This window comes from Manis javanica, chromosome 2 (assembly GCF_040802235.1).
Source record: "Manis javanica isolate MJ-LG chromosome 2, MJ_LKY, whole genome shotgun sequence".
Taxonomy (NCBI): Eukaryota; Metazoa; Chordata; class Mammalia; order Pholidota; family Manidae; genus Manis; species Manis javanica.
This window is the reverse complement of record NC_133157.1, coordinates 64,285,755-64,299,952: the sequence shown is the minus strand read 5'-3', so window position 1 is coordinate 64,299,952 and position 14,198 is coordinate 64,285,755. Positions and strand designations below refer to the sequence as shown.

General features: G+C 40.1%; 1 protein-coding gene across 7 annotated transcripts in view; it reads left to right on the top strand.

Moving 5' to 3' along the window:
• The window catches only part of SMARCA2 (SWI/SNF related BAF chromatin remodeling complex subunit ATPase 2), a 162,372-nt gene extending 149,586 nt beyond the window's left edge, over window positions 1-12,786 (top strand). For all 7 annotated transcript variants that reach the window (XM_073228598.1, XM_073228602.1, XM_073228603.1 and 4 more), the window contains 2 exons: window positions 10,517-10,659; window positions 11,936-12,786. In XM_073228598.1, coding sequence (XP_073084699.1) covers window positions 10,517-10,659; window positions 11,936-11,971 — 179 coding nt within the window. In that variant the 3' untranslated portion in view covers window positions 11,972-12,786. The remainder of the gene's footprint in view (window positions 1-10,516; window positions 10,660-11,935) is intronic.
• The last annotated feature ends 1,412 nt before the right edge of the window (window positions 12,787-14,198 follow it).

Genomic DNA, 14,198 nt, shown 5'->3' with positions numbered 1-14,198 from the left:
CTAGTGTTGCAAAAACAAATTATCACAAATTCTGAGACTTAATGCAACACAAATTTACAGTTTCACAGTCCTATAGGTCACAAGTGTGCTCTGGATCTCTCAGGGCCAAAATCAAGGGGTTTGCACCCTTCTTTGCTGCTTGGGAGCTCTAGGGAGAATCCATTTCTTTGTGTATCTGTTTCACATTGCAACCTGTGACCCTCTCTTCTGCCTCCTCTTCTTCCACTTTGTTTTTAAGGTATAATTGACATGATTAATACTTGTATATATGATAACATGATCAGCTTAAGGAGTCAACATCCATCACCACACAATTTTGTTTTCTTTTGATGAGCACTTTTAACATCTGTTCTCTTAGCAACTTTCAAATATGCAATACAGTATTGTTAACTATAGTTACCATGCTGTACCTTGAAAATAAAGACTTGCTTATTTTATAAATGGAAGGTTGTACCTTTTGACCCTCTTTACCCATTTGGCCCAGCCCTCACCTCTGGCAATCATCAATCTGTTCTCTATACCTAGGAGATCTTTTGTTTGGTTTTTATTTTTCAGAGTCTATATATATATGAGGTCATATTATATTTGCCTTTCTCTGACTTATTTCACTTAGCACAGTGCCCTCAAGGTCCATCCATGCTGTCACAAAGGGTAACATTTCCTTCATTTTTTTGTGGCTGAATAATACTCCATTTACATTTTTATGGGATAGTTGTTGGCACCAGGGCTGCAGTACTCATGGTGAATTTAATTTAGATTGTGTGTAACAGCTGGGTATGTATACTTGCCCCTACATGATTTCTCCTTGGATGTTATCTAGAAAGAATGATGAAAAGCTAACAAGAGTGTGTTATTTGAGAGCCAGTATAGAAATCAACTGGATGTAAACACTGTGGAGATATATATTACATTTTCTTGATTCATGCATCCATCAATGGACCCTTGTTTCCATGTCTTCGCTATCATAAATAATGCTGCATTGAATATAGGGGTGTGTAGTTCTGGGAGAAAGGGGGTTCCCTGCCTAGGGCAAGTTCCCTGTGATCATATCCAGTGAGACTAAAGGAAAATAAGGGTGAGAGGTTGGGGAAAGGTTATTATTTCTCATGGTTCAGTCTCTCTCCTGACCTACTCTGCCTGCCGTGCTCTCTCTCTCCCAGCATGCCCCCAAGTCCTCCCTCCAGCCAGGGTGCGCTTTCTCCCCTCTCATTTGGCTTCGCTAGCAATCTCTTCCTCCAGCTGTGGGGCACGCTCTGCTCCCCCCTGCCCCTTCCTGCAGGAGGAGCTCTGTGAGCTGTCCCTGGTGACTGGTGAGCACCTGACCAATTACCTACCAGGAACGGAGGGGATGAGAGGATGGCTGCTACTCTCCACCCCTTACCCCAGACTGGCAATCCCATGACAGTCCTGCGGCTCTGCAGTAAACATCACATTGATGTGCAAACAGGCCATTATATCATTATCAAGTCCAGGGGAGAAATTCTGGTTGAAAACTTCCATTTACCCCACATGGTGCATGTATCTTTTTAAATTAGTGTTTTCACTAATTTTCTTTGGATAAATACTCAGAGGTGTAATTGCTGGATCATATGGTAGTTCTATTTTTAATTGTTGGGGTTTCCCCAATACTGTTTTCTGTATTGGCTATATCAACTTATCAGCAACAGTGTAGGAGGGTTCTCTTTTCTCCATATCCTCACCGACACTTATCTTTTTGATAATAGCTCTTCCGCCTGATACGAGGTGATATCACTGTGGCTTTGATTTGCTTCTCCCTGATGATCGGTGATGCTGAGCACCTTTTCATGTGTCTGTTGGCCGTCTATCTTCACTAGAAAAATGTCTGTTCAGATCCTTACTGAAGGACATTTTTTAATAAAATTATTTGCTTTTATTTTTCTATTGAGTTTTATAAGTTCTTTTAGATATTAACCCTTTATCAGATATAATTTGCAAATATTCTCCCATTCAGTAGGCTGCCTTTTCATTCTGTGATGTTGCCTTTGCTGTGCAGAAGCTTTTTAGTTTAATGTAGTCCCACTTGTTTATTTTTGCCTTTGTTGCCTTTGCACTTGGTACACAATCCAAAAAATCATCTCCAAGACCTGCATCAAAGAGATGTCCTTTTTCTTTCTTCTAGGAGTTTTCTGGTTTCAGGTCTTTTTTGTGTGAGGTATAAGAGGGTGATCCAGTTTCATTCTTTTGCAGGTGGCTGTTCAGTTTTCCTGACACTATTTATTGAGGAAATTCCCCTTTCTGTGTTGTGGATTCTTAGATCCTTTGTCATAAATTAATTGACCATGTATGTGAGTGTTTAATTCTGCACTGTCTGTTCTGTACAACTGACCTATGTGTTTTTAGGCCAACTCCATAGTGTTTTGATTACCATAGCTTTGTACTGTAGTTCAGAGTCAGGGTGCATTGTGCCTCCAGTTTTGTTCTTTTTTGAGATTTCTTTGGCTGTTTTGTCTATTCTATTGCATGGAACCATGTAAAATGTGTTATAAAATAGGATTTATAAATATAGGGTTATTGTATTTCAGTGAAAAAAATGCCATTGGAATTTTGTTAGGGATTACATTAAATTTTTAGATTGTTTTGAGTGATCTAGACATTTTAACAATGTTAATTCTTTGAATCTCTGAGCATGTAATATCTTTCCATTTCTTTGTGTTGTCTCCAATTTCTTTCATTAATGTGTTACAGTTTTCAGTGTATATTTCACCTCCTTTGTTAAATTTACTCCTAGGTATTTTATTGTTTTTTATGCAGTTGTAAAAAGGATTATTTTCTTAATTTCTTTTCTGATAGTTCATTATTTGTGTATAGAAATGCAACACATTCTTGTGTATTGATTTTATGTCCTGCAACTTTACCTAATTTGTAATTCTTAGGGGGAGTCCTCAGGGTTTTCTATATATAATATAAAATACCATGTCATCTTCAAATAGTGACAGTTTTACTTCTTCCTTTCCAATTTGGTTGCCTTTTATTTGTTTATTTTGCCTGATTACTGTGACTAGGACTTCTGACACAATATTGAATAAAAGTGGTGGGAGTGGGCATTCCTATTTTATGACTGATCTTAGGGGGAAAGCTTTCAGCTTCTCACGGTTGAATACCATGTTTACTGTGACCCTGTCATATATGAACTTCATTAAGTTCCCCCTATACACACTTTGTTGAATGTTCTTACCATAAATGGATGTTGAAATTTGTCAAATGCTCTCCTGCATTTATTATGAGCATATGATTTTTTATTCTTCATTTTGTTAATGTGGTGTATCACATTGGTTTGCACATGTTGAACTGTACTTGCATCTGTGGACTAAATCCCACTCTATCGTGTTGTATGATCCTTGTAATGTATTTTTGAATTTGGTTTGCTAATATTTTGTTGAAGATTTTTGCATCTATCTTCACCAGGGGTATTGGTCTGTAATTTTCTTAGCAGTATCCTTGTCTGGTTTTAGTATTGGGGTGATGCTGGCCTGATAAAATGAGTTGGGAAGTGTTCCCTCCTCTTTAATTTTTTGGAAAAGTTAGAAGAAGATAGGTATTAAGTCTTCTTTGAATGCCTTATATACTTCACCAGTGATGCTGTCTCATCCTAAGCACTCTGTGGGTTGGGAATTTTAGATTACTGATTCGGGGTCCTTACTAGTAATTGGTCTATTGAGATTTTCTTCTTCATGACACTTACAGCAGTTTACCCATTTCTTCTAGGTTGTCCAATTTGTTGGTATAGAATTGCTCACATAATCTACTCTGATTCTTTGTATTTCTTTGGTATCCATATTGCTCCTCTTTCATTTCTGATTTTCAGTCCTCTTTTTTCTTAGTTTAGCTAACAGTTCATCACTTTCATTAATCATTTCAAAGAACTAGCTCTACGTTTCATTGATCTTTTCTGTTGTCTTTTTAGTCTCTATTTCTGATCTGAAGTTATTTCCTTCTTTTTACTAATTTTAGGTTTGCTTGTTCTTTCTCTAGTTTCTTTAGGTGTAAAGTTAGATTGTTTGAGATATATTTGTTTCTTGATGTAGGCATTTATTGCTATGAACTTTCCTTTTAGAACTGCTTTTGCTGCCTCCATAAATTCTGATGTATTCTGTTTCCATTTTTAGTTGTCTCAAGTTGATTTCTCTTTGATTTCTTCATTGACCCATTGGTTGTTCCAGTAGCATACTGTTTAGTCTCTACACATGTGGATTTTCAAATTGTTTTCTAGTGTCACACCTGTGTAGCTGGAAAACATGCTCAGTGTTTCAGATTTATTAAGACCTGTTGTGATGCCCTCACCTGATCTATCCTGGCGAATGCTTCTTGTGTATTTGAGAGGAATATGTGTTCTGCAGCTATTGGATGGAATGCTGTGAATATATATTTATTAAGTCCATCTGGTCTTATGTGTCATTTAAGGCTAATGTTTCTTTATTGATTTTCTGTCTGGATAATCTATCCATTGATGAAGTGGGTTATTAAAGTCCCCTATTATTGTATTGTATTGTATTGTATTGTGTATATATATATATTTAGGTGCTCCCATTATGGATGTATAAATATTTATAATTGTTATATCCTCCTGTTGGACTCACCCCTTTCTTTAGGGATATGCTTAGATTTCTTTCTCTTGATTTGAGGTTTTACCACTTAAATTTGAGCATATTCTAAAGCTCTACATTTTTACTCTCTCCCCGTGTTTTGTGTTTCTACAACTATACATCTCATGTATCCCTTACATAATTATTGTAGTTCTAGTTATTTTTACAACTTTTAAGTGATCAACAGAACTACCTCTTCTATACAGAACTACCTTTACCAGTGCAATGTTGTACTTTCATCGTTTTCTGTTGGTATGGTTTTACTAATTAGAACCCTTTCTTTTCAGCTTGAAGAAGCCTCTTGGACATTTCTCTTAAGGATAGTTTGGTGATGAATGCCTTTAGCTTTTGCCTGTCTGGAAAACTCTCTCCTTCAGTTGTGAATTTAACTCTGCCAGGCAGCATATTCTTGATTGGAAGTTTTTCTCTTCCCACAACTTTGTATTGCACCACTCTCTTCTGGCCTACAAAGTCTCTGCTGGCTATTCTACTAATAGTCTCATGCAGGTTCCCTTGTACGTAACTCTTTTTTTTCTCCTGCTGCATCTAAGATTCTCTTCTTGTACTTAACTTTTCATTTTAATCATGATGTATCTTGGTGTGGGCCCCTTTGGATCCCTCTTATTTGCAGCTCTGGGCTTCTTGGATCTGGATGTCTGTATTCTTCCCCAGGTCAAGGAAGTTTTTACCCATTAATACTTCAGATAAGCTTTTTGATCTTTTTCCCCTCTCTTCACTTTCTGGGACACAGCCCTGAGAATCTATTGGTCTGCTTCAAGTTGTACCTTAGCTATCTCTTCATTTTGCTGCTCTGTCTGGGTGAGTTTCCACTGCTCTCTCTCCCAGCTTGCTGGTGAACCCCTCTGTTGTGTTTTTAAGTTCAGTCTTCAGCTCTGTGATTTCTATTTGGTACCTTCTCATAGTTTCCATCTCTGGTGAAGTTCTCGCTTTGTTTATTCATTCTTCTCCTGCGTCTGGTAAGTTCTTAATGAACATTGTTTTGAACTCTTCATCAGGTAAGTCACATATCTGTGTTTCATTAAGCATCATTTCTGAGGTTTTTTTCTTGTTCTTTTATTTGGAACATCTTCCTCTGTTTCTTCATTTTCCTGATTCTCAGTGTTAGTTTGTATGTGTGAGATAAAAGACTACGTCTCCCAGTCTTGAGCAAGTGGCCTGGCGTGGCACATAAGCTTTATCACTCAGCCATGCCCTTGGTGGTCTCTCACTTTTTAGGGGTTGTCTAGGCAGCCTATTTTATTTTAGTGGCTTCTAGTAATTGAGGACATGCCAGTCAGTGTCCTAAAGGGGAGGGACTCAGAAGCCTTTATGGTATACAAATATTTAGTCTTGTAAGACCTCAATCATAAACCCCACTGGCCACCGGTACCAGGTGATCTAGGTTGGCAGTCACAAAAACCAAGGCACCAAATGTGTAAAAGCTCCCTTCCAGGAGATACTGGTGCTCAGGAGCAGAGCTGAGAGAGCATGAAGATAGAACTCACCCTCCCAGTTGCTGCAAAGGCTTGTAGTCAGCCATTTTAGACGTGTGTTTAATTAGAAGCCTGCCCATCGGGCCACATCTGTGAGGAGAAGCTAATAGCCTCTTTCACCAAAAGACTTGACTGGTTGAGCGGTTACCTTCCTGTGCCCTGTGGGGGGGGGGGGTAGCTGCAAAACACAGGGGGCACCAGATAAGGTTACAAGCTCCTTTCCATGAGATATTGGTGAGCTGGAGGGAGGCAGCATGAAAGTGTAGATACGGTGCCTGCCAGCCTCCCTCCTGGAGAATGACCCAGCAGGCCCTGAGATGTGTGTTGAATTGCATGCCTGCCCCTCAGTGGCTGACACTTTAAGGTAAGCACATAGTCTCTTTTCCGTGAAGCCTGGATGCCTCTCGATCAGTTGCCTCTGTCCTGGGGCAAGTGAGTCTGAATCCTGAAGCCCTTTAAGAGCCATTTCTCATTTTGCCCCAGCCTTTCCCGTCTTGTGGACTTGAGCCCCACTGACATAGAGGCTTTGGGGGTTCTCACAGGTGAAGTTCTTCAGAGGTGGGGTGTCTGCTGCAGGCTTTAAGCCCTTCCCTCCTCAGGAAGAAGCTCCAGTTTTGACCCTGCTGATTGCAGGTGACCGACCACACAGGGGTGGGATTTACAGGGAGATTGTGTCTTAGTGTCTCCTACCTGCTTCTACATAGTTTTCTTCTCATTTGCCTGGTGTGTAAGTCACTCAGCTAGCTTTTAGTTGTTAGTTTTTCAGAAGAGATTGTCCCAGATGTAGAAGAGGTGAGTTCACAATCTCCTTTCATTGCCATCTTGAATTGGAACCTCCTCCTCTCCCACTTTTAGGAACTCAGGGCCTAGCTGGTTCATCCAAGGTAATATTCCCATCTCAAGGTCAGCTGATTAGTAATCATTATCTCTTTTGCCATCGAGTGTACCATTTCCACAGGCACTGGAGTTAGGACATGAACAACAAGGGGCCGTTATTCTGCCTGCCACCCTTGGAAATGAGGACCTTTCATTGGTTCATACAGTGGTATCACAAAGCCTTAGGATGCTGTTTGTAGGGCTTGCCTGGTGTTCAGTTTATTAATCTAGCTCTCCATGGCGGCCTGTCAGGCTTTTGGGAGGTATATGGACACATACACACAAATCCTGATAGCTTCAGATTGTCTCACAGTCTAAGGTGTATTTACATTATGTCCCTGAGGATAGACTTTCTTACCTTTAGTCTTCTGCTCTTTCATACTTTGTGTGGATTTCCTGTAGTACCCCCACGTCAGGAAGAGCTATACCTGTGTGATTATGTTTTACTTTTTCTTTCCAAATTATTTAGAGGCCTGCACACCTTCATGCATTTATAGTAATAGGTAGACCTTTTCATCCTAGTCTTTTTATTTTTTTGTACTAAATTACTATACCCAAAGCAACAGGTGCTCACCTTATTACAGCCTATTAAGAAGTAGACATTTGCATATGATAGATAGGATTGACTGGGAATTCTATTTTGTGTACTAGGATTTGCCAGACTTTGCTCCATTTGGGATGGGGGAGGGGCATGTTCTGTAGCATGTGGTGCTGTTTGTTAAACACAGAACTTTTTTCAAAATTGGAGCCAATCCTCATACCCTGCTGCTGCTTTATCAACTAAGTTTATGTAATTGTTGAAGTGACAATCTTCACTAGGAGTACAGTTCCAGACGGCTCTGCTCTCATCTTTTTTGTTAGCCTATATTTCCATGGAAGTACAGTTCTATGGAAGATTTCGCTATTGTAAATGTTTTGTAAATTTCTCAATCAAAGAAGTCTGAAAAATTCTCATCTCTAAGGTCCTTTCTGGAGCTATGATTTCCTTCATGATAGTATCTATGTATTTCTAGGTGCATTGAAGCCACCAAACATGATATTCTAGCAAAACTGGTTTGAATGAAGACCCACTTCATCATCAAATCCTAAAAATGGTATTTTGTGGACACCTAGCCCACCGTGATGCCATGGAACAGATTTTCTTTGTACCTTGGGCATACACACCTACCTCTATGTAGCACTTTGAACTTTACTGAGGATTTTTATTCGGAGCTTCAGAAAAGTGAAAGTGAAAATGGGTACCATCTTTCTGAAGGCTAATTTGGCAGAACACTGAGAAATTTACCATATGGATATATCCACTACACCTCCCCCAGATGCTGCCATAGTACATCAACAGATATGTTGTCAGCAGCTTTGTTTGTGCAGCCATACAACGGGGATGTTGGGGTTTGGGTCCAGGCCACCATATAAAGCAAATATCGCAATAGTCAGTCAAATGAATTTTTTGGTTTATGTTTCTATACTGTAGTCTATTAAGTGTCCAGTAGCATTATTGTTGGAAAAAATCCTGTCACCTAAGCTTTCAGCAAGTTGTAATCTTTTTGATGGTGGAGGTCCTCGCCTTGATGTTGAGGCTGCTGACTGATCAGGGTCGTGACTGCTGAAAGCCGGGGTGGCTGTGGCGATTCATTACAGTAAGACAACAGTGAAGCTACTCATCTTTTCACAAACTGTTCCTCTGTAGCATGCAGTGCTGTTTGTTAAACACAGTAGAACTTTTTTCAGAACTGGAGTCAATCCTCGTACCCTGTTGCTGCTGCTTTATCAACTAAGTTTATGTAACTGTTGAAGTGACAACCTTCACTAGGAGTAGATTCCATCTCAAGAAACCACTTTTTTTGCTCATCCATAAGAAGCAATTCCTCATCCATTAAAGTTTTGTCATGAGATGGCAGCAGTTCAGTCACATCTTCAGGCTCAACTGCTAATTCTAATTCTCTTGCTGTTTGCACCCCATCTGCAGTTACTTCCTCCACTGAAGGAAAGTCACCAGCTGCATTAACCCCTAATAAGAGAGGCAGGCTGTCCTTTGAAGCCAGGCATTGACTTCTCTCCAGCCATGAAAGTCCTAGACAGTCTCTTCTTCCATTAGAAGGCTATTTCACCTGTGTTGAAAATGTGTTTAATGTAATTATCTTTGCTAGATCTTCTGGATAGCTTGCTCCACCTTCTATACTAGCACTTGCTGCTTCACCTTGAACTTTTATGGCATAGAGACAGCACCTTAAAACTTCAGCTTTCATAGAATTGAAGAGAGGTAGGGCCTTGCTGTGGGCTGGGCTTTGGCTTCCAGGAATGTTGTGACTGGTCTGATTTTCTATGCAGACCACTGAAACTTGATCCATATTGGCAGCGAGGCTGTCTCACTTTCTTATGCTCTGTGTGTTCGTTGGAGTAGCGCTTTCAATTTCCTTTGAGAACTTTTCCTTCATATTCACAAATCTGCTAAGTCTTGGGCACCAAAGCCTAGCTTTCAGCCTGTCTCAGTTTTGGACGTGCCTTCCTCAGTCAGCTTAATCATTTCTAGCCTTTGATTGAAAGTGAGAGACGAGGGTACTTCTGGGTCCTTGAAACAGTCTGGGTACACACATCATTGATCAATTAAGTTTACCAATTATACGGGCATGACTCATGGCACCCCAAAACAATTACAGTGGTAACATCAAAGACCACTAATCACAGATCAGCCTAACAGGGGTTAATAGTAGTGAAATGTGTGAAAGATGAGAATTACCATAATGTAACACAGGGACATAAAGTAAGCAAACACTTTTGGACAAATGATGCTTATAGACTTTGATTAATGCAGAGTTCCATAAGCCTGCACTTTGTTTTTTTTGTTTTTTTTTTAAAGCAGTATCTGCAAAGTGAAATAAAGTGAGACACAATAAAATAAGGTATACCAGTCCTGGCAAAAAAAGCTGGGAACTTATGCACCCATCATTAAGGTACTGCTTAATTGTAGTGTACCTGTAAGATGGAAATTTTTCAGATGTCAAGAAGAATTAGGCAGATACATCTTAGCTGATACATAGAAATATACTACATCTGTGAGAAAAAAGGCAAGGTGTGGAATGTATATATACTTGAGCCCTTTATAGTCTCTCTCTCTCTGTAAGATTATATAGAGAGAATTGTCTACACAGTAAAATTACCAGCTTTTTAAATGCTTTACACTTATCTGTACTTTTTAACATATTAGATAAATGCCTACATCCCTCCTCAAAGTAGGAAAGGCAGTCTTCATTATCCCGTTTAAGATGATCCCTGCCCTGTAATCGGGGGCAGAAATGCACCCAGCCCTGCTGGCCTCTGTGGGGGCTCACTCCCTGACTGATTAGGGTGACTGTAATTTATTGTCCAGACCAAACATACGCTGTGAGTAAAAGGAGGATGGACAGGACGTCAGAGAACAGGCATCAATTGAGCATGTTCTGGGCAGAATGGGACAACTGGTTTGTCACCTGCACTATACCTATCTTCTTCTACCTGTGCAGAGATTTCCTTATCATTCCTCACTGCTGTTTTGTTTTGTTGTAGCAAAATCCGTTAAGGTGAAAATCAAGCTCAATAAAAAAGACGAGAAAGGCCGGGACAAAGGAAAAGGCAAGAAAAGGCCGAATCGAGGAAAAGCCAAACCTGTAGTGAGTGATTTCGACAGCGATGAAGAGCAGGATGAAAACGTAAGTGGAACCAGCTTTGGCTGAAGCCAGGAAGCCCTCTGCACCTGTTTGCCTCCCGTGTTCCCATGCCTCTTCTAACGTCTTCACTTTATTACCTTGATAGGAAGAGGTAAAGATTTGGTGAGATTTACATTATTCAGGGATGTCAGCTGAGCTGCATGATTAATAACAAAGAATTTGGGGCTTTGTTTATTGCCTTTCTAATAGTCTTCAAAAAGGAGAAACTCAAATCAAGTTCCCTTTTCCCCTTTCATATCCTCCTACCACTTACTTACAAATAGAGTTTTGTCCACAGCCAGTGAATATTTTTATCCATAACACCCAGCAGAGTGCCCCAAAGACGGCAATGTAAAATGATTAGATGGAAAAATGGGAAGTGTTAGGATGGAAGAGTTTTTGGGTTGAGTTGCTATTTCAGGGGCCGTACCAAAAACCCAGATAAATTTTTCAGAAGCATTTTGGAAGCCAGGCCCTGAAATAATACTTCCCCATACAGTGCCATATTTAATGCCTTTCATGAAATAGATGTCACTCTCAGCATATCACGGAACTCAGTGCTTACGTTATGTATGTTTTGCTTCAGGCTATGCAAGGAAATAGCCGAGGCTTAATTCAGCCCCAGATAGCACAAATGGCATATGTGATCCCTGACTGTGGAGGTGGTGGCAGGACCTTCTAACACCTTACCTTTTGTACCTTCCATTTCATCCACTTTCCAAATGACCTCAGGCTTTTTTCTTTCTGAGAAGATAAAATTTCCATTTTAGTATGTATGCTAGTTTGATTTTTCCTTCAACACATTGCCATGTAGGTCTGATGAAAAGTGTTAGAATTGTTATCCCCCTCCACCCAACCTTAACCTTTGGCACATGCTTTTCAAATACTTTATAAAATACTGTGTCTTCTTTAAAAGACTTAGCAGTGAGTAGACATCAAATGCATGGTATACTTTTTCTCCCATGAATTTTCTAAAATATAGTGCTAGAAATAGAAATTATTTACCCTGAACTTTTCATGCCAAAGTGACAGAGAGCAAAACACTACTACAGAAAGTGAAGATTGCTTTGGGGCTTCCCAGTAGGAGTGCCCCCCTACATACAGCTCAAAGGCTATGGGTGCCTCTCTAGTGCATCCTTCTTCCTAGAGCATGTAGAGACTTGGAGGGTTAACCATTTCCTGGATGTCATTTCCTTTCTGTTTCGCATCTGGATGGCTTATTAGGTCTTCTTTGTCTTACCTGTACTCTGTTTCCATTTTATCTTATTTTTACCTTTAGGAACAGTCAGAAGCAAGTGGGACTGATGATGAGTGATTGATACAGACCTTTTCTCCTTGGTGGAGCTGAATTCCTTCCTCCCTTCTCTCTACCCAGTGAGTTCATTTGTCATATAGGCACTGGGTCGTTTCTATATCATCATCATTTATAAACTAGCGTTAGGGTAGTGCGAGACAAACATATGATATCATGGTGTAAAAAAACACACACAAATATTTGTAACATATTGTGACTAAATGGGCCTCAAAGATTCAAACAAAGCTTTTGATGGAAAATACGTGGGTGGATAGTATATTTCTATGGGTGGGTCTAATTTGGTAACAGTTTAATTGTGCCTGGTTTTATCACCTGTGCAGATGAGATTTTTGTCCTTTTGTAGCACTGATAACCAGGAGAAGCCATTAAAAGCCACTGGTTATTTTATTTTTCATCAGGCAATTTTCAAGGTTTTTATTTGTTCGGTATTGTTTTTTTTTTACACTGTGGTACATATAAGCAACTTTAATAGGTGATAATGTACAGTAGTTAGACTTCACCTGCATAGACATTTTTTCCATTTTCTGCTCTGAAAAAAATGCTTTTTGAATTGTATAAGATTTATGTCTACTGTAAACATTGCTTAATTTTTTTTGCTCTTGATTTTAAAAAACAAGTTTTCTTGAAAATGCTATTGAATATTGCAATCTATATAGTGTATTGGATGGCTTTTTTTGTCAACCTGATCTCCTATGTTACCAATGTGTATCGTCTCCTCCTCCCTAAAGTGTACTTAATCTTTGCTTTCTTTGCACAATGTCTTTGGTTGCAAGTCATAAGCCTGAGGCAAATAAAATTCCAGTAATTTCCAAGAATGTGGTGTTGGTGCTTTTCCTAATAAACAGATAATTTAGCTCAACAAATATTGACTCTTGTTTTTGAGTTCTAGGGGATTGAAACCCCTGCTGCCTGAGTAAGTCTCCAGCAGTGGGCTGGGCAATCTCTTACTACAGAATGCTTGGTAGGGGATGGGGGTGGGCAAGAAATGAGCCAGGCTCCTGGAATAAACCAGGTGTGTTGCAAGGGAGGGTGTATTGCTTCCATGACTTTAAACATACCAGGAGAGATGCTGCCATGGACCAAGCCCCACTGAGCACCTGCTCAACCTTTTCCAGTGTTTTAAATTCTGTTTACTAGCCAGAAAATCTATATGGTACTATAGATTTATAGTATTCTATTCTATAGTATGTGATCTGTATTATCTTGATTTTGAAAGATTGCACAAGTGCTCTATTGAAAGATGCATATACTCTCATAACAAGACTCAAAAATGGTTACTATTTTGTTACCAACAGCCCCCCAACTAAACCATTTGAAAGTAAGAACCACTGTGACACTTCATACCTAACTACTTCAGCACAAATCTCCTAAGAATAAGACCATCTCCTGGCTAACCGCAGTCTTACTTTCTCACCGAAGGGAATTAACGGTACTTCCCTAGTATCTCATACATAATTCCTAATCACATCGCCCCAGCTGTCCCCAAATCGTCTTACATTGGTTTGTTTTTAAAAGTTTTCAAAAAAGTCTAGCCAAAGCTTGGCATATTCTTTGTTATGGACTTGATGGGGCCTAAATGGAAGCGTTTCCCCTCATCTCTGTTGGGTTGGTGAAAACTTCATATCTTCTAATTGTCTGAGAACTCCAGCATTCTTGCTTTCATAATACAAGAAATTGTCATTCATACTTTGAATGTTGAGGGAAGTGTGACCTGCACAAACTGCAGTCTTCCTGAGAAACTTCGTCGTTCCATTCCAAGTGCTGACTGGGAGTTTCCCTTCGGTTTGTAGACTTCGCTGGCCATGACAGAACTGAGAACTCGTGTAAAAGACTCACTGCGTTCGTTTTTCTCATTGAGATGATCTGGTATCAGTTCAAAGAGAACAGTCCTATTTCACTGCTTATTTATTTCCATTTCTGTGTTCTATACCTTCTGTACTCCTTGGAATCTCTTCTGGGCCCCAGAGGCATTGCTGTTTTAATGCCATCCGAGCCAATGTCCCTGTGGTGCAGGGGTTCTATCATGGGTCAGTGTTCTCTGATTCTCACTCTGCCGTCTCTGCTGTGTCGGTCTCCCTGGCTGGAGGCTGTGGTAGCCGTGAGCGGAGGCGGGGAAGGTGGCCCTCCCGCAGTGCTGAGTGAGCATGCATTGGCAGGAGGGGCTGTCCTACCCACCTGCATCCGCCTGGTCATGGTGGCCCTTTTGGTCAGCTTGAGTAGCTGAGCC